Source organism: Rhinolophus ferrumequinum, chromosome 6 (genome assembly GCF_004115265.2).
Source record: "Rhinolophus ferrumequinum isolate MPI-CBG mRhiFer1 chromosome 6, mRhiFer1_v1.p, whole genome shotgun sequence".
Classification (NCBI taxonomy): domain Eukaryota; kingdom Metazoa; phylum Chordata; class Mammalia; order Chiroptera; family Rhinolophidae; genus Rhinolophus; species Rhinolophus ferrumequinum.
The window spans coordinates 335,890-356,028 of NC_046289.1; the positions used below are offsets into that span (position 1 = coordinate 335,890).

General features: G+C 60.0%; 1 long non-coding RNA gene and 1 gene segment (V, D, J or C); both read left to right on the forward strand.

Annotated features, from left to right (window-relative positions):
- Nucleotides 1-8,623: 8,623 nt before the first annotated feature.
- On the forward strand, nt 8,624-9,767 carry LOC117024162 (immunoglobulin heavy constant alpha 2-like). The segment is given in 3 exon segments: nt 8,624-8,666; nt 8,779-9,111; nt 9,298-9,767. Coding segments are annotated over 3 exon segments (771 nt in total).
- Nucleotides 9,768-11,580: 1,813 nt separating this feature from the next.
- LOC117024071 (uncharacterized) lies at nt 11,581-12,396 on the forward strand. Its single transcript, XR_004423304.1, has 2 exons — nt 11,581-12,011; nt 12,287-12,396. It is a non-coding gene; the product is annotated as an uncharacterized LOC117024071 (long non-coding RNA).
- Nucleotides 12,397-20,139: the final 7,743 nt, after the last annotated feature.

The following is a 20,139-nucleotide window of genomic DNA, read 5'->3' on the forward strand; positions in this document are numbered from 1 at the left end:
GGATCACGGCGACCCCAGCCCACAGCCCCTCACTCTCCAGGAGGCCCGGGAGCCTTGGCCTCCACCTCAGGCTCCTGGCAGCCAGCTGGACAGACAAGATCCGAAATCCCCAGGTCTAGCTGCACACACAGGCCCTTCTGCGGGAGGAATGGGCAGAGTGAGAAGCTCGCACAGGTGCCAACATACAGGGACCCCAGACAGCCCACCTGCCAGCCCCACCTGTCAGGCCCACTGCCAACACCACCTGAGCATAAGTGGGCCAGAGCAGCCCCCCAAGCCTGCACAGGGCCAGCGCCGAGCCCTCTCGCCCAGCCCGCCCTCTGAGCCTCTCCTTCCCACGTGGTCTCGCTGGGCCAGGGGCCACCCAGGGCTGCAATCTTGCTGCCCGCCCCACTCCACTGGCCTGGCCCTCCCCTGCATGCTCCCGCGAGGCTCACACACGCACACTGCCAGGCATGCAGTGACTCCCACATCGCATGCACTGCCAACCGTGGGTGCCCCACACGGGTGCTCACGTCACATATGCTCCTGAGTGGCCTCCCATGCCCTCCTGCCTGTCACACCTGGGCCACAGGATCCAACACGGGCTAGGAATCCCTCCCCACAGCAGGCCCCATGATGCCTCCTCCCGCGGCCCAGCGGCCCCTGTCCAACCCTCCTTGTCAGCTGCACCCACGACGGACAGGAGAACAGACACTCAGGGACACACACGCATACACACAGATTATACACACTGACACACATGGACACAGCACACAGACTCACTGACACACTTGGAGACACACGTACCAGGATGTGAGCTCTGTCCCACACCCCGTCCCAGGGCCTGGAGAATGCGGGGATCAGAGCCAGGGGCCAAGCCCACCCCTTAAATACCAAGCTGGTATGCACCTGTGACAGCCCCCAGACCTACACTCCCATCCTGCGCACGCACACACACACATACACACACATACTCCCTAGCACACCAGCACCCACCATGAAAAGCCAAAAGCGCCCGCCCACACTCTGAAGACAGTTCAGAGACGCCCAGCTGGCGCCGGCACACAGGCACACCCCACTCCTTGGAGCAGGAGGCTGGCGGACAGCGGTGGGGCCAGAGCAGGGCCCTGGCCAGCCCCTCAGCACCTACTGTAGAGCACCTACTGCTATAGCCAGTGGCTGCAGAGCTCAGACCGTCCCAGCCTCTGGCAGCCGGTCACGAGCATGGTTTGGAGGGGTCCCCAGGCCATTAGGAGTGAAGCTGTGCAGACACCAAGCTGGGGGGCCGAGCTGGACAGCCTGATTAGGTGCAGGGAGTCGGGGAGCATCCCCAGGAGGGTGAGGGGTGGAGCCACAGGGCTGAGCTCTGTTGACCAGCAGTCAAGAGAGAAGCGCAAGAAGTGGAGGTGGAGGAAACGCGGCCACCTAGGGGGCCAGGAGAGGCAGAGGACTGAGCTGCACCCCCACAGCCACCAGCCAACACGGGGACCGCGCAAGACCAGGGCACTGGGAACAAGGCGTAGGGCCCCCAGGCTCTCCACTCCTTAAGGTGGCGAGGCCGGCCCTCCCCACCATCGTGCCTGAGGCCGGGGAGGGCTGACTGGCCGGTGCCCGCAGAGCTGGACCTCCAGGACCTGTGTGTGGGGACAGCCGAGAGTGAGGAGCTGGACGGGATGTGGACCAGCCTCTTTGTCTTCATCGCACTCTTCCTGCTCAGTGTGACCTACAGCGCCTCTGTCACCCTCTTCAAGGTGGGACAGAGACCCTGTTCCAGGGCCGCGGGTAGGCCAGGGTGGCCCAGCAAGAGGGTCAGCCCAGGTCCGGGCTGAGCCCTTCACGCGCCCTCCTCACAGGTGAAGTGGGTCTTCGCCGCCCTCCTGCAGGAGCCCCAGCCCACCCACGACTACGCGAACGTGCAGCCGCCAGCCTGGGCCCGGAGCACAAGCAGCACGGGCCTCACTTCCTCCCTCCCCACGTCCGAGCGTCGCTGAGGCTGCCCGCTCTGCGCTGGGTGGGAGGAGAGGACCACAGAAACCCCAAAGGGACCAAGGCCATGGACCCAACGATCAGCTCACGGGTGTCAGAAAGGTCCAGGCGCCACTGGGACCTGCCAATCACAGTCCCACCCCCACCCCACTTTCAAACATGTCCCAGAATGGCATCTGTCCCTTTGACAGAGTGGCCTGGGCCGGGCAAGGGTGCCGACCATTCTGGAGTCCACCCAGGCCCCTGGGGTCGGGGCCATTGCTCTTCTGCCTGAACAACCCCCGAAACACAGTGAGGCCTGGAGCCCATGGCCCAGCCCTCCGCTCAGTGTCCAAGCCCACCTCGAGGCCTCACTGCCCAGACTTAATGCAGCCCTCACTGGCCCCAGGTCCGAGCGGCCGGCCCCTGTGCCCGGCCCTGCCCAGCAGGTGCAGGCAGAGAGGCCCTTCTGAGGAGAGGCCCCTCGGAACGGGGGCACTGGTGGGGCAGGCAGGGCCCCATGGGTGGGAGAAGGAGCTTCTGTGGGGCCCACACAGCGGCCGACGTGGCCCTGCGGCCCCCAGGCCACCCATCGTGGCCTCCTCTGACCTCTCGCTCCCGGCTTCACAGTTCTGTTTCCTTCCCTTTGGGTTTCTTAGTATAGTTTGTTTTTACAAATCCAGTGCCACTTGAGTGTGCTTTGGGGAGGGGCCTATGGTCCCGTGGGGGTGGTCAGACAAGGGGCCAGAGGGAAGGGGTCCGGGGGCAGCTCTGGGGCCCAAGTGGCCAGTTGCAGGAACGCAGCTGCATCACCAGGTCGGACTAGCATCAGCCTCCCAGGGCCACCGGTACCCGCCCCAACCTGTCCACCCACTGAGCACACAGGCAGCCTGATGCGGTGCTGGGGGCACCCCTGGGGGGGGTGAGGGGAGGAGCCACAGGGCTGAGTTCAGGTGACCAGCAGTGAAGAGAGAAGCACAATCCTTGTCTCCCGCCCCCTGCTCCCAGCCAGCCTGGGCATCCCGATGAGCCAAGCAAGATGTTCAGGCAACAGCAGCGTGGGGCTGGCCGCTGTCCTCAAGAAGAAGCCTCGTGGGCCAGGAAGACAGGGGTACAGGTCCCAGTGACAGGGCCAGATGGCCACAGATGGTGGCAGGCACAGGCTGTACCCCTCCTCAGGATAGAGAGGTGGCTTCCTTGGTGGGAGAGACCTGCCCATGGGGGTCTCTGTGCAGCCCCCTGGCAAGTGGGGAGAATACAGGAACACACGTGATAAAGGGCAGGGTTCCCTCACATACAAAGAGCGCTTGGGAACCAAGAGAAAGAAAAGTGGGCAGTGGTTCCTTCACAGCAAGAAAAAAGCAGGTGGCCAAAAATTGGAAGAAAATATTTCAATAACTAGAGAAGTGACAGTAGGAGGAAACCAGGGTGGGTCTGAGCGTGCTCTGGGGCTCTCAGCCCTGGGAGGTGTGTGAATTGCTGAGACCGTTCTCCAGCCCACTCAGCCCACTGGCCACATTCCTGGCATCCAGGTGCCCAGACCCTGTGGACAGGAGATCCCGCCCCTCACGATGGCCCTTCCGAGAGACTGACTTCACTCTGGGAGGCACCGCATCACATGGCCCACACGGACAAGGGCAGACTTGAGCTCTGACGGGGGGCCAAGCATGCAGCCTGCCAGGGGGCTCAGACCTTGGCCCCCCCTCGGGGCAGAAAACCCAAGACTGGGCCGCTCTGAGGCTGGTCCAGGAACACTGAGGACTGGGTCCCAATAGAGCACAGCGGAGCAGGGGCCTTCTCACACTGCAGCCCTGCCCCGCTTTGGTCTCACACAGACACACTGTCACACACTCAGGGACACTCAGACACACACAGACACATTGTCACATGCTCGGGGCCACTCAGACACACACAGGGATCCTCGGGTTCTTAAAAAACAAAAAACAAAAATACCCCCGAGGTTCCTTGAGCCACCCTGGGCTCCCCTCCCGCTGTCCACCTCCCCTCCTGCCCCACACACCCTGGGCCCCCTGACCTCCCCCAGGGGCCCAGTGTCATTGGTGGAAGACTCCGTCACATCTGCAGTTCTCCCCACCAAGGGGTACTTTCTGGAGGGGCCTCAGGTCCTGTATGTGTCCCCAGAACCTCTGCATATGAAGAAATGACTGAATGAATGGACACAGATGCAAACCAGGCTCAACTGCCCCTTGTGTGCCCAGGCAGGGGCTGCTTCCTGAGGGGGCACCAGGGAGGGCTAAGTGGGTGAGACTCGGAGAGCCAGTGTGGCCGGCGGGGCTGGCCGGGCTGGTGAAGTGGGAAAGCCCTGGGCAGGGAACTGGGCAGTGTGGCTGGAGGCTCGCAGACAGGGTGGCCGCACACCCACACCCCAGCCTCAGTCTGGGCCCCAGCTGCCCCTGGAAGGGCAGCCCTGGTCATGCCCAGGCCAGTGGCTCCCGCCGTCCTGCCCCACCCTGCGGCCTGAAGGTGTACAAGGCCTGCTCTCAGGGCATGACTCGAGGCAAGCCCTGGACTCGGCCCCCGCCCTGCCAGCCCTCACATCCTCCCTGCTGGCCCTCACTCCACGTCCACCTCTGGGACCACCTCTACTTCAGTGCCCTGAGGCCCTCACCGCATTGACTCAGGCCTCTGCTTTGCTGCATCCTGGCCCCCTGCCCAGCCCTGTGGACAGCCACGTGGAGCCAGGACCCACCACAGCCAGGGCCAGGCTCCTAGGGGGGGTCACAGCCCAGGCCACACACACCTGGCCTTGCCACAGCCAGACCACAGACTAGACATGACGTGGAGATGAGCAGCCGCGACTGACGGGACAGGAAGTGGGCGAGGGACCCCATCGAGGATCACGACACGGTCGTGCAGCCCCTCCGCAGCCTGCCCCGTGCAGCATCAGCCTTGCCCCGGAGCGGGCAAAGGCCCCCAATGGGGCGGGGGGCTGCCGAAGCCACAGGCATCAGGAAGGGCCGAGACGAGGTCTGGCCTCCTCCCCACTCTGGCTGCTTTGGGCCGCACATGAGGATGGACCTGCAGTGCGGGCCACCTGGCCAAGGGAGGCCTGAGCCTCTCAGCCATGGTGGACCCTCCAGCAGCCATGAGCAGGTGGGTTCCAGATACTGTTCAAGCCTCATCTCCTCCTCAGCCAGGCACTTCTGAGCCCTCCTGGGACAAGGGGCCAGGAGAAGAGGCACCAAGATGGAGAGGACAGGGGCAAAGGCAGACAGAGATCCCAGAGGACCACAGGGCAAGACACTCTGCCTGGTCAGGGGTGAACTGGGCCACTGTGGGCTGGCGTGAGCTCCTGGGACGAACTAAGCTGCTTCATGTGAGCTGGGTTGGGCTGAGCTGGGCTGGGCTGGGCTGAACTGGGCTGAACTGGGCTAAGCAGAGCTGAGCTGGGCTGAGCTAAACTGGGCTGAACTGGGCTGAACTGGGCTAAGCTGGGCTAAGCAGGGCTAAGCTGGGCTGAGCTAAACTGGGCTGAACTGGGCTGAACTGGGCTAAGCTGGGCTAAGCAGAGCTGAGCTGGGCTCAGCTGAGCTAAACTGGGCTGAACTGGGCTAAGCTGGGCTGAGCTGGGCTGAGCTGAGCAGGGCTGGGCTGAGCTAAACTGGGCTGAACTGGGCTAAGCTGGGCTAAGCAGAGCTGAGCTGGGCTGAGCTAAACTGGGCTGAACTGGGCTAAGCTGGGCTAAGCAGAGCTGAGCTGGGCTGAGCTGAGCTAAACTGGGCTGAACTGGGCTAAGTTGGGCTAAGCAGAGCTGAGCTGAGCTGAGCTGAGCTGGGCTGAGCTAAACTGGGCTGAACTGGGCTACGCTGGGCTAAGCTGAGCTGGGCTGAGCTGAGCTAAACTGGGCTGAACTGGGCTAAGCTGGGCTAAGCAGAGCTGAGCTGAGCTGAGCTGAGCTGGGCTGAACTAAACTGGGCTGAACTGGGCTACGCTGGGCTAAGCTGAGCTGGGCTGAGCTGAGCTGGGCTGAGCTAAACTGGGCTGAACTGGGCTACGCTGGGCTAAGCTGAGCTGGGCTGAGCTGAGCTGAGCTGAGCTGGGCTGAGCTGAGCTAAACTGGGCTGAACTGGGCTAAACTGGGCTGAGCTGGGCTAAGCAGAGCTGAGCTGAGCTGAGCTGAGCTGGGCTGAGCTAAACTGGGCTAAACTGGGCTACGCTGGGCTAAGCAGAGCTGAGCTGAGCTGGGCTGAGCTGAGCTGAGCGGGGCTGAACTGAGCTGAGCTGGGCTGAGCTGAGCTGAGCTAGGCTGAGCTGAACTGGGCTGAACTGGGCTACGCTGGGCTAAGCTGAGCTGGGCTGAGCTGAGCTAAGCTGAGCTGGGCTGAGCTGAGCTAAACTGGGCTGAACTGGGCTAAGTTAGGCTAAGCAGAGCTGAGCTGTGCTGAGCTGAGCTGTGCTGAGCTGAGCTGAGCTGAGCTGAGCTGAGCTGTGCTGTGCTGTGCTGAGCTGAGCTGAGCTAAACTGGGCTGAACTGGGCTAAGTTGGGCTAAGCAGAGCTGAGCTGGGCTGAGCTGAGCTGAGCTGAGCTGGGCTGGGCTGAGCTAAACTGGGCTGAACTGGGCTACGCTGGGCTAAGCTGAGCTGGGCTGAGCTGAGCTGAGCTGAGCTGGGCTGAGCTGAGCTAAACTGGGCTGAACTGGGCTAAGCTGGGCTAAGCAGAGCTGGGCTGAGCTGAGCTAAACTGGGCTGAACTGGGCTAAGCTGGGCTAAGCAGAGCTGAGCTGAGCTGAGCTGAGCTGGGCTGAGCTAAACTGGGCTGAACTGGGCTACGCTGGGCTAAGCTGAGCTGGGCTGAGCTGAGCTGGGCTGAGCTAAACTGGGCTGAACTGGGCTACGCTGGGCTAAGCTGAGCTGGGCTGAGCTGAGCTGAGCTGAGCTGGGCTGAGCTGAGCTAAACTGGGCTGAACTGGGCTACGCTGGGCTAAGCTGAGCTGAGCTGGGCTGAGCTGAGCTAAACTGGGCTGAACTGGGCTAAACTGGGCTGAGCTGGGCTAAGCAGAGCTGAGCTGGGCTGAGCTGAGCTGAGCTGGGCTGGGCTGAGCTAAACTGGGCTGAACTGGGCTAAGTTGGGCTAAGCAGAGCTGAGCTGGGCTGAGCTGAGCTGAGCTGAGCTGGGCTGGGCTGAGCTAAACTGGGCTGAACTGGGCTAAGTTGGGCTAAGCAGAGCTGAGCTGGGCTGAGCAGAAATTAGCTGAACTGGGCTGAGCTGTGTTTAGCTTGCCTGAACTGGGATGATCTGGGCTCTACTGAGATGGGTTGAGCTGAACGGGGCTGAACTAGGTTGAACTAGGCTGAGCTGAGCTGGGCTGAACTGGGCTGAACTGGGCTAAGCTGAGTTGGGATGAACTGGGGTGAACTGGGCTGCCCTGGGCTGAGCTGAGCTGAGCTGGGCTGTGCTTAGCTTGCCTGAACAGGCCTGAGTTGGGCTGAACTGGACTAAACTTGACTGGGCTGTGTTTAGCTTGCCTGAACTGAGCTTGTCTGGGCTGAGCTGGGCTGAGCTTGGTGAGCCAAGCTGGGCTGAGCTGGGCTGAGCTGGGTTGAGCTGAGTTGAACTGGGCTGAGTTGAGTTGGCCAGTGGCTTTGGTGGATGGGAGGAGGTGGGTGCAGTACGGATCTCTCCCAGAGCCTTGTTCCCCAGCCAGACTGCCCCCTGTGTTTCTTGGGGGCACATGAAGGCCTTGCAGCCTCCGGTACATCTGTGACTTGCTTCTTCCATCACTAGTGGTCCTGAAGGGAACTGGGATTACACAAGTGGGCAGACCATATCCTGTCCAGGCAGGACATCTCAGAGGGCTGATTTGGACTTGGGTCTCTGATCTTGAGACCCTCGTAGGCCATGGCGACAGAACTCTGCTAGTTGAGGACCCAAACCAGGGAAGTTTGAGGCTCGGGCCCCCTGTCCTCCCCCTCGTGCCCCCCAGCACAGCTGAGCCAGCCCTCGGTGCAGGCTCAGCTTCCAGTCCAGGTCCCTATCCTCACCTGTGCCTCCTCTCTGCGCCCACCTCTCATGACCGCCAAACCCTGGGAGAGAGCATGGCTGTGCCCCCAGACTCAGCTGGTCAGTGGGGGTACCATGGTTAAAAACTCTTCATCTGGGAGTGGCCTGCATCCAAGGAGCATGTTCCTAAGAGTGCCGCTGGACTCGGCGGCCAGTCGCAACCATGGGGCCGTGGCACACGAGCTGTGTGGCCTTGGGGCAGTCACTAAGTCTCTCTGTGCCTGTTTCCCCAGTAGAGAGCATAGGTGGGCTTTGGCCTGTCTGCAAGGGGCTGTCTCGGGGGTCTCACAGCACACCCTGTGTTGCAGCCAACCCGACCAGCCCCAGCATCTTCCCGCTGAGCCTCGGGAGCACGGACCAGGCCGGGCACGTGGTCATCGGATGCCTGATCCAGGGCTTCTTCCCGTCGGAGCCCCTGAACGTGACCTGGAGCCACAGCGGGGAGGCCGTGTCCACCAGGAACTTCCCCCCCGTACAGGCTGCTGGTGGGAGCCTATACAGCATGACCAGCCAGCTGACCCTGCCGGCTGACCAGTGCTCAGACGGTGCCAGCAAGACCTGCCACGTGCAGCACAACTCCAACTTCAACAAGGCTGTGGCCGTGCCCTGCAAAGGTCAGAGGTTGAGCGGGCAGGTGTGGGCAGCCACATTCCCATGGTAGAACCATGTTCCCCACTGGGGTTTCCCTCGGACACAAGTGCGCTGCCTGGTTGAGCCCCCAGCATGAGGCCTGGAGGAGACCCCTGGCTGGAGGGCAGGGGAGGGTGAGCTGCCACAAGGTTGCTGACTGCTGGCGGTCTCTCTCTTAGTTCAAAATAGGGATTGCCCAGTATCAAACTGCGAGCCCCAGCTGTCACTGCACCGGCCTGCCCTCGAGGACCTGCTGCTGGGCTCCAATGCCAACCTCACGTGCACACTGAGTGGCTTGAAAGACCCCAAGGGCGCAACCTTCACCTGGAAGCCGTCTGGTGGGAAGGACGCCATCCAGGGGGATGCTCAGCGTGACTCCTGCGGCTGCTTCAGCGTGTCCAGCATCCTGCCAGGCTGCGCCGAGCCGTGGAACCGTGGGGAGACCTTCTCGTGCACTGTCACCCACCCTGAGCTTGAGAGCCCGAAAACCGCCACCATCACCAAGGCTTCAGGTAGGCGTGACCCCCCCAGTGAGGCACCGCTTGCCCTCACTCTGTGGGAGACACATTCCTCACCCACCTCCCCGCTAGCCCCTGGGTGCCCCGCCAACACTTTACAGAGGGAAACTGAGGCACAGCGCACCCAGCGGACAGAGGGTTTCTTCCCCCCACATCCCTGACCTGACCCTCTGCCCCCAGGGAGCGCATTCCGGCCCCAGGTCCACCTGCTGCCGCCGCCGTCGGAGGAGGTGGCCCTCAACGAGCTGGTGACATTGACATGCTTGGTGCGGGGCTTCAGCCCTGAGGACGTGCTGGTACGATGGCTGCACGGGACCCAGGAGCTGCCCCGAGACAAGTACCTGACCTGGGGCCCCCTGCCCGAGGCCAGCCAAAGTGTCACCACATTTGCCGTGACCAGCGTGCTGCGTGTGGAGGCTGAGGACTGGAAGAATGGGGACAACTTCTCCTGCATGGTGGGCCACGAGACCCTGCCCCTGGCCTTCACCCAGAAGACCATCGACCGCCTGGCGGGTAAACCCACCCACGTCAACGTGTCCGTGATCTTGTCGGAGGTGGACGGCACCTGCTACTGACCGCCCCCACCTGCCCTCCCCGCCCTTGAATAAACTGCATGCTTGCCCAAAGCAGCCGCGCTCCCTCCAACGCCTGTCTTGACCCTCTCAGCCTGGCACCTCGATGTGCCTTCACACCCATGCGCTTGTGTGTGTGAGAGCATGAGTGTGAGTGAGCCACGCCTGGTGGTTGGGGTAGAGCAGGGAAGGACACCCGAGCCTGGCAGAGGCGTGCAGGGCAGGCAGCTCCTCAGCTCAGTGGTCCATTTGTCTCAGAAAAGCGCCTTGAGGGGCAGCGGGAGGGTAAGAGGGGAGCAGGTGACCAAGGAAGAGGCTGCGCCTATCGTGTGGGAACAGGGCATGAGAGGGATGGTGCGGGAAGGACGGCTGGATGCCAGGGCCCCACACACCACACACCCTCCGTGGGCCTAACTCAGAGGTGCGGGCTGGCCCCGCTGACTCGCAAAGAGAGGGGCCCACCCACCTGGGCACAGCCTTCCCGACCTGCATCATACAGCTCTGTGTGCACATGTGCACACACACGTTCTCCACATGCTCACATTCACATGTGCACACACACACGTGTGAGCCCTGCAGGTGCAGGAAGTTCACAGCTCAGACCAGCTCCAGGCAGGCGAAATGCGTTCCCCCCCAAGCCCCCAGCGGGTTTTCCCCAGACCCAGCCCGTTGCCCCAGGCCCCTTCTGGCCTCAGGCCTCCCTGTTGCCCAGCTGGGCATGGCTCCGGGATCAATTCCACAGACCCCTGCCAGGCAGCCCCTGCTCCCTGCCCAGTCCCCAGACTCAAGCCTCCCATTGCCTCCTGAGCCCAAGTATGGCCCCAACCACAGACAGGGTAAGGGGTGAGCCTGGATTCAGAAGAATAGCTTCCACCAGGAACCTCTGCAGCTCCTGCGTGGGGTTCCTGGCAGAAGAGGAGGCCAGGGGAAACAGAGCATGGAGAGGGCAGTCCCATGACCACCTGAGGACACCTGGCATCACCAAGGCCCCACAAGGGGGCAGTGGGGCCCCTGCTCTTGTCTCAGACACCTTCTGGGCCTCCCCAGGGGACCTGGCTTTCTGGCTGTCTCCCTCTGTTCCCAGGGCCAAGGTGGGGTGGGGACCCCTACCCACCTTGGCCACCTCTCCCTTCTGGAGGGTCCAGTCACCAAAGGGCACTAGGGAGAGCAAGGTATGAACTGTAGAAGTGCTGCCATGGAGAAGGTGCTCCAGCCACCAGGGACCCAGGACCTGCCCAAGGAGGAGCTTCCTCAGGAGACAGGGAAGGGAGGACGGATCAGTACATGAGGGGCTGAACCAACAGATGGACAGCAGGCAGGTAGGTAGATAGACCATAGGATCTATGGTGGGTGGCAGGCTAGACAGACGGGTGGGTGAATGGATGGATGTATGGATGGAAGGATGGATGGATGGATGGATGGATGGATAGATGATGGATGGATGGATGGATGGATGATGGATGGATGGGCAAATGGGTGGATGATTGGATGTGTCAGCATATGACAAGCAGGTCCCAATCCCATTTAACAGGGGAGGTCCATGCCCTGGGGCCCTGAAGACAACAGGGCTACCTGGTGGCCTTCACCTGGGCCTCTGTGTTCCTTGTAGCTTATCAGTTACATTCCCCGGGAGGGCAACAGAGGGCACTGGTCATGCCCATGTGGCCCTGGAACACTGAACCACAGGCCAGATCTATGTCTTGACCTGGAGCCCCTTGAGGGTGGCTTGTGTGGTCCCCTCTGGCCCCACTCGGGGTCCAGGTCAAGGCCATCCCAGAGCAGGGCCTTGCTGAGAGCACAGCTAGGGCTGAGATCCAAGAGGCTTAAGGCTTGGCTCTCCTTGCAGCAGCAAAGACAGTGCCCACCCTCCTGTCCTGCCAGGCCTCTCTCCCTGAGGTACCCTGACCTTCAGACACAGAGGTCCTATGGGAATCTCAAGAGCTGCAAGGGTCGCCATCCTTCCCCTGGGACCCTGCCACCTTGTCCTCCCTGAGACAGCCTCAGACCTTCTGTCCCAACCCCGACCCCGAGGGTACTGGGAGGGAAGGGCAGTGCTCAGCCCCCACCCACGCAGGTGCACGCCTGGCAGGCTCTTGGTGTCTTGCAGAGTGCCTGGAGACATTTCCCTGGGCGATGCTGGACCTGCAGGCAGACCTGGAGGACGACTCCCCGGGAGCCAGCCTGTGGCCCACCACTGTCACCCTGCTCACACTCTTCCTGCTCAGCCTCTTCTACAGCACGGCGCTGACCGTCACAAGCATCCGGGACCCATCTGGCAGCAAAGAGGGCCCCCAGTACTGAGCAGGAGCCAGCCAGGCACAGGTGAAGCAAGGAGGCAGAGCAGTGGGCTAACGTGGGTGCTTGGCTCCCAGGAAAGCATGTGCCAGTTGGGGTCTGGTCTCTCAGGAAGGTCATCCCTCATATATACTGCGGACATGGCCAGGCATGAGGTCAAGAGCACAAACGTCCCCCCACCAGGTGTAGTCACTGCAGGATTCAATCCGATCTCCTGTGAGCCAGCCCAGGGCTGGGCAGGGGCATAGGCAGCCCTGCCTCCTCAGGAGCTCCCCAGCCCCTGACCCACCTTGTGTTTGCAGGGAGGAGCATGGAGGAGTCCCCTGGAACCCAGCTGGACCCAGAGCTCAGCCCAGCTCAGAAGCCACCCACCTGTCCCCACACAGGCCATGCTGGTGCAATAAACTCATCATAAAAGCAGAGGGTCTCAGACTAAGTGGTGTGTGGGATGGGAACAGAGGCAGGGAAGGCTTTGGAGAAGGACGCCTGCCTCGTGACCCTGGGCAGATAGATACACAGTGGACACGCAGATGGGATCCGCTTGCCTAAGCACAATGACCAGTCTGTATATGAGGAACAGGTCCATGCAAGAGCAGAGCTTCACAGGGGAGCATAAAATATGACCCCTCGCAAAAAATGGGCCCAACTCCCCAGAGCTGCTTACAGGACCTGGTCACTGGGCCCTGGTCCTGATTACTGAGCCCTGGTCCTGATCACTGGCCCCTGGTCCTGATCACTGAGTCCTGGTTCTGATCACTGAGCCCTGGTCCTGATCACTGAGTCCTGGTCCTGATCACTGAGCCCTGGTCCTGATCACAGGGCCCTGGTCCTGATCACTAGGCCCTGGTCCTGATCACTGAGTCCTGGTCCTGATCACTGGGCCCTGGTCCTGATCACTGAGTCCTGGTCCTGATATGTGGGCCCTCTTCCTGATCACTGAGTCCTGGTCCTGATCACTGGGCCCTGGTCCTGATCACTGAGTCCTGGTCCTGATCGCTGAGTCCTGGTCCTGATCACTGGGCCCTGGTCCTGATCACTGAGTCCTGGTCCTGATCACTGAGCCCTGGTCCTGATCACTGAGCCCTGGTCCTGATCACTGAGTCCTGGTCCTGATCACTGGGCCCTGGTCCTGATCACTGGGTCCTGGTCCTGATCACTGGGCCCTGGTCCTGATCACTGAGTCCTGGTCCTGATCACTGAGTCCTGGTCCTGATCACTGGGCCCTGGTCCTGATCACTGAGTCCTGGTCCTGATCACTGAGTCCTGTTCCTGATCACTGAGTCCTGGTCCTGATCACTGGGCCCTGGTCATGATCACTGAGTCCTGGTCCTGATCACTGAGTCCTGGTCCTGATCACTGGGCCCTGGTCCTGATCACTGAGTCCTGGTCCTGGTGTTGATCACTGAGTCCTGATCTTGATTGCTAGTCCCTGGTCTTGGTCACTGAGCTCTGTTCCTTGTCACTGTTTCCTGTTTCTGATAAAGACGGAGCCCTCATCTTTATCACCAGGCCCTAGTCCTGATCACTGAGCTCTAGTCTGATCCCTAAACCTGTTTCTTATAATTGGGCCCTGATCAGAATCACTCTGCACTTGTCTTGGTCACTGGGCCTTATGCTGATCACTGACCTCTGTTCCTGGTCATTCAGCCCTTGTTCTGAGCACTCTGTCCCGTTCTTGGTCAATGGGCTTTGTTTTGATCCCCAGCCCGGATCCTTATCACTTGGCTAGGTCCTGGTCTTATGCCCATTCATTCTGCCTCTGTAGCCTGTTCTCAGGCTCCATCTCTATATCTCAGACCCTGAGTACTGCTCCCATGTCCTGAGGAAGTGACCCATACAGAGGACAGGAAGCCTCCTGGAAACCTTTAACCTTCTGGGTCTTCGCACTGGATGGAGGATGAAGAGATGACCCCACCATCTGGTTTCATCCTTCCCAGGGCTTAGAAAGGTGTGTAGGTGCCTGGCTGACTTAGTAGAAAAAGAATCATTCCAGGCCCAGGTAGCATGAGTCAGATCCCTGCCCATGAGGGTCACCAGGAACAGGGGTCACCATGGGAGAGGGCTTAGGTGCAGGAGTGGGACAGGTGGGGGAGGCAACGGTGTTTGTGTTCTGTTGTTTTTCTCTTTCTTCTCAAAGCTCCTGTTCCCCCATCACCTGCTGAAACTCCCAAAATAGCCTATGGGGCAGTGAGTCATTGTGAGCTCAGCCTAGCCCAGGTGTCCCAACCAAAGACTACTGTTTTCAGATCATGCCCAAAACCGAGACCTGGCCAGATGGGCCTGGGGCCTAGACAACGGGCCAGAGGGGAGTAGAGGCCTTCTACACCAGTGAGACCCCAAGGTCCCCAGAATGCCCCGGACCTACCCCACACCACCCTTAGCAGGCAAGGGTCAACAAGGGTCAGCCAGGGTCAAAGCAGAATCAGCCAGAGTGAACCAATGTCTTCCAGAGTCAGCATAGTCAGCCACAGTAAGCCACGGGCAGCCATTTAAGAACTTACAGAGGCCAAGTTCAGTCAGGATTAGACCAAGTTCAGCCAGGGTCTGTAAGCATCACCCAGGGACAACCACAGTCAGCCACGATCAGGTCTTACAGGGGTCAAGATCATTCAGGGTTATACAAAGGTCAGCCAGGGTCTGCCAGTTTCAGCCAGGGTCAACCACAGTAAGCCACGATCAGGTCTTAGGCCAAGATCAGTCAGGATTAGGGCAAGTTCAGCTAGGGTCAGCCAATGTCAGCCATGATACAGCCTTACAGAGAACAAGTCTGCCTTTACAGAGGCCAAGTTCAGTCAGGATTAGACAAATTTAGGCAGCGTCTGCCAGAGTCAGCCACGGTCAGCCACGGTCAGCCATGGTCAACCATGATCTGGTCTTACAGAGCACAAATTCAGTCAGGATTAGACAGGTCGGCTAGGGTCTGCCAGGTTCAAAATCAACCACAGTCAGTCATGATCAGTCTTTGCAGAGGCCAAGTTCAGGCCTTACAGAGGCCAAGGTCAATCCAGATTTGACAAAGGTCAGCCAGAGTCTGCCAGGTTATGCCAGGGTCAGCCATGATCAGATCATACAGAGGCCAGGTTCGGGCCTTTCAGAAGCAAAGATCAGTCAGGTTTAGAGCAAGTTCAGCCAGGGTTAGCCATGATCTGGCCTTACAAAGAACAAGTTCAGTCAGGATTAGACAAATTCAGCCGGGGTCTGCCAGGTTCAGTCAAGATCAGCCAAGGTCAGCCACGGTCAGCCATGATCAACCATGATCTGGGTCTACAGAGAACAAATTCAGTCAGGATTAGACAGACCAGCTAGGGTCCGCCATATTCAAAATCAACCACAGTCAGCCATGATCAGGCCTTACAGAGGGGAAGATCAGGCAAGATTAGACCAAGTTCACTCAGGATCAGCCAGGGTAAGCGATAGTCAGCCAATGTCAGCCAGGGTAAGCCATGGTCAGCCAATGTCAGCCAGGGCTCACTGAGTCCTGGTCCTGATCACTGGGCCCTGGTCCTGATCACTGGGCCCTGGTCCTGATCACTGAGCCCTGGTCCTGATGACTGAGTCCTGGTCCTGATCACTGGGCCCTGGTCCAGATCACTGGGTCCTGGTCCTGGTCACTGAGTCCTGGTCCTGATCACTGGGCCCTGGTCCTGATCACTGGGCCCTGGTCCTGGTCACTGAGCCCTGTTCCTGATCATGAGTCCTGGTCCTGATCACTGAGCCCTGGTCCTGATCACAGGGCCCTGGTCCTGGTCACTGAGTCCTGGTCCTGATCACTGGGTCCTGGTCCTGATCACTGGGCCCTGGTCCTGGTCACTGAGCCCTGTTCCTTATCATGAGTCCTGGTCCTGATCACTGAGCCCTGGTCCTGATCACTGGGCCCTGGTCCTGGTCACTGAGATCTGTTCCTGATCATGAGTCCTGGTCCTGATCACTGAGCCCTGGTCCTGATCACTGAGTCCTGGTCCTGATCACTGGGCCCTGGTCCTGGTACTGAGTCCTGGTCCTGATCACTGAGCCCTGGTCCTGATCACTGGGCCCTGGTCCTGATCACTGAGTCCTGGTCCTGATCACTGAGTCCTGTTCCTGATCACTGAGTCCTGGTCCTGATCACTGGGCCCTGGTCCTGATCACTGAGCCCTGGTCCTGATCACTGAGCCCTGGTCCTGATCACTGGGCCCTGGTCCTGGTCACTCAGCCCTGGTCCTGATCACTGGGCCCTGGTCCTGGTCACTAAGCCCTGTTCCTGATCATGAGTCCTGGTCCTGATCACTGTGTCCTGGTCCTGGTCACTGAGCCCTGGTCCTGATCACTGAGCCCTGGTCTTGATCACTGGGCCCTGTCCTGATCACTGAGCCATAGTCCTGATCACTGAGTCCTGGTCCTGATCATGAGACCTGGTCCTGATCATGAGCCCTGGTCCTGATCACTGAGCCCTGGTCCTGATCACTGAGTCCTGGTCCTGATCACTGGGCCCTGGTCCTGATCACTGGGCCCTGGTCCTGATCACTGGGCCCTGGTCCTGATCACTGAGTCCTGGTCCTGATCACTGAGTCCTGGTCCTGATCACTGGGCCCTGGTCCTGATCACTGAGTCCTGGTCCTGATCACTGAGTCCTGGTCCTGATCACTGAGTCCTGGTCCTGATCACTGGGCCCTGGTCCTGATCACTGGGCCCTGGTCCTGATCACTGAGCCCTGGTCCTGATGACTGAGTCCTGGTCCTGATCACTGGGCTCTGGTCCAGATCACTGGGTCCTGGTCCTGGTCACTGAGTCCTGGTCCTGATCACTGGGCCCTGGTCCTGATCACTGGGCCCTGGTCCTGGTCACTGAGCCCTGTTCCTGATCATGAGTCCTGGTCCTGATCACTGAGCCCTGGTCCTGATCACAGGGCCCTGGTCCTGGTCACTGAGTCCTGGTCCTGATCACTGGGTCCTGGTCCTGATCACTGGGCCCTGGTCCTGGTCACTGAGCCCTGTTCCTTATCATGAGTCCTGGTCCTGATCACTGAGCCCTGGTCCTGATCACTGGGCCCTGGTCCTGGTCACTGAGATCTGTTCCTGATCATGAGTCCTGGTCCTGATCACTGAGCCCTGGTCCTGATCACTGAGTCCTGGTCCTGATCACTGGGCCCTGGTCCTGGTCACTGAGTCCTGGTCCTGATCACTGAGCCCTGGTCCTGATCACTGGGCCCTGGTCCTGATCACTGAGTCCTGGTCCTGATCACTGAGTCCTGGTCTTGATCACTGGGCCCTGTCCTGATCACTGAGCCATAGTCCTGATCACTGAGTCCTGGTCCTGATCATGAGCCCTGGTCCTGATCATGAGCCCTGGTCCTGATCACTGAGCCCTGGTCCTGATCACTGAGTCCTGGTCCTGATCACTGGGCCCTGGTCCTGATCACTGGGCCCTGGTCCTGATCACTGAGTCCTGGTCCTGATCACTGAGTCCTGGTCCTGATCACTGGGCCCTGGTCCTGATCACTGAGTCCTGGTCCTGATCATGAGCCCTGGTCCTGATCACTGAGCCCTGGTCCTGATCACTGAGTCCTGGTCCTGATCACTGGGCCCTGGTCCTGATCACTGGGCCCTGGTCCTGATCACTGAGTCCTGGTCCTGATCACTGAGTCCTGGTCCTGATCACTGGGCCCTGGTCCTGATCACTGAGTCCTGGTCCTGATCACTGAGTCCTGTTCCTGATCACTGAGTCCTGGTCCTGATCACTGGGCCCTGTTCCTGATCACTGAGTCCTGGTCCTGATCACTGGGCCCTGTTCCTGATCACTGAGCCCTGGTCCTGATCACTGGGCCCTGGTCCTGATCACTGAGCCCTGGTCCTGATCACTGAGTCCTAGTCCTGATCACTGAGTTCTGGTCCTGATCACTGGGCCCTGGTCCTGATCACTGGGCCCTGGTCCTGATCACTGAGCCCTGGTCCTGATCACTGGGCCCTGGTCCTGATCACTGAGCCCTGGTCCTGATCACTGAGTCCTAGTCCTGATCACTGGGTCCTGGTCCAGAGAACTCAGAGAACAAGCTCAGTCAGGATTAGACAAATTCAGCCAGGGTCTGCCAGGTTCAGTCAGGATCATCCAGGGTCAGCCATGGTCAGCCATGGTCAACCATGATCTGGGTCTACAGAGAACAAATTCAGTCAGCATTAGACAGACCAGCTAGGGTCCGCCATATTCAAAATCAACCACAGTCAGCCATGATCAGGCCTTACAGAGGGGAAGATCAGGCAAGATTAGACCAAGTTCAGTCAGGTTCAGCCAGGGTCAGCCAATGTCAGCCAGGGTCAGCCATGGTCAGCCATGATCCGACCTTACTGAGAACAAGTTCAGTCAGAATTAGACAGGTCCACTAGGGTCAGCCAGGGTCAGCCAGGGTCAGCCATGATCCAGCCATACAGAGGCCAAGATCAGTCAGGATTAAACAAACATCAGCACACCCTGACCTTCTCACACTCAAGCTCCTACACTCACTCACGTACACACACTCTCACATGCATTCACACACTCTCACTCTCACACTGACAAATTCTCAGTCACACAGCTTCACATTTGCACACTCACATGCACATGCAAAGTCACACACCCATACCCCACACACACTCTTGCAGTCACACACACTACCACACATGCTCTCTCTCACACTCTCTTACTCATCCTCACACACCCTGACACTCACATTCACACTCCCACAGTCACACTCACACTCGCACACACACTCACACTCACCCTCCCTGTCACGCACACTTCACACTCACCCTCCCTGTCACGCACACTTACACTCACACCCTCCCATTCCCTCAGTCACTCACACCCACACACTCACATTCACACTCCCACAGTCACACTCACCCTACCACACACTCACACTCCCTCTCATGCACACCCCTCCCTCTAGACCCGTTGGGCTCAGGGAGACACAGTGAGGCTCACTCTGCTCTGGCCACTTTCTATGGGGTGTCTGGGTCCACTGGCCCCACTCCTCACTAACCGTGTCCTCCATCCTGCCTTGGGGGTCCCATCTGTGAGGTGGGCACATGCCCTCTGCTTGGGAAAGGCCTCAAGCCCAAATGGTGCAGGAAGACATGGGCAGAGGTCAGCGGCAGCTGGGAGCGGCCAAGTGAACCCTGGGTCAGAGACCGGGGATGGTGTGCGGGCTGGGGGCAGCTCTGGGTTCTGACCCTGAGGTTGCTGGGACATCCACTGGCACTCTGCCCTTGCACTGTTGCTGTGCTGGTGGGGACAGGCCTCCGGGCCTCAGGAGAAGCCCGTCGACCTGCCAGGGCTGGAATGTGGGGCTGGGAGGCAGGAGGGTCTGAGGACAGTGAAGGACGCTGGAAGGAGCACAGGACAGAAGGCTGGTGGGTGGGCCCAGAGGGGCTGTGTGAGGAGCCAAGGGCCAGTGGGAGCCTGGCTGAGGCTCATCCCGAGGGGTCGGTGAGCAGCCGGAGTGGCCAGGCTGGGTGGGGGTGGAGGGCATGGAGCGGACAGAGAGGAGAGGAGAGTGACTGGACCAGAGAGTGACCGAGCCCAGCCAGGGTGTAATCCTGTGCTGACCCCATCCCCTGGTGGCCGTGTGGAGAAGGGACAGGCAGAGGCAGGGGTTTGGGGGGTGAGAGACATCACGTTATGAAGGGTCAGGATGTGTTCAGTCCTTTCATTCCTGCCTCACGTGTTAGCTGGGAAACTTCTGGAAGGAGAAGTGCCCTTATTGTCCTGTAGTGATTGTACATCACAGATCATTCTGGAAAGAGCAGAGGTGCCGGCCTTCCCTAGAGTCACCACTTTTCAGAATAACGAAATAGTCAGTTCCAAGGGTGGCGGGACCTCTGTGGGTCATGGTGCTCCCTGCACGCACCTGCCCTGCTCACCCCACACTCTGAGGTTCCCCCTCAGCACTCGGGTCTGCAAGGTCTCCAACACCTCCATCCATCACCCTCATGAGCCGGCAGCACCAGGCCTCCTGCAGCACATCTCCCTCCGTTTGAACGGTGACACCATGGCCACCAGCAGCCCCGGCCCCAGTCGGCGTTCCACAAACGCCAGCCACACACCTGGCAGGCACCCCCACCTCCACACCCTCCTGGTCACTTATGCCCAACCCTCACAGCATGCATGCGCCCCGGGGGCAACTGGAAGTCTCTCTGCCGCT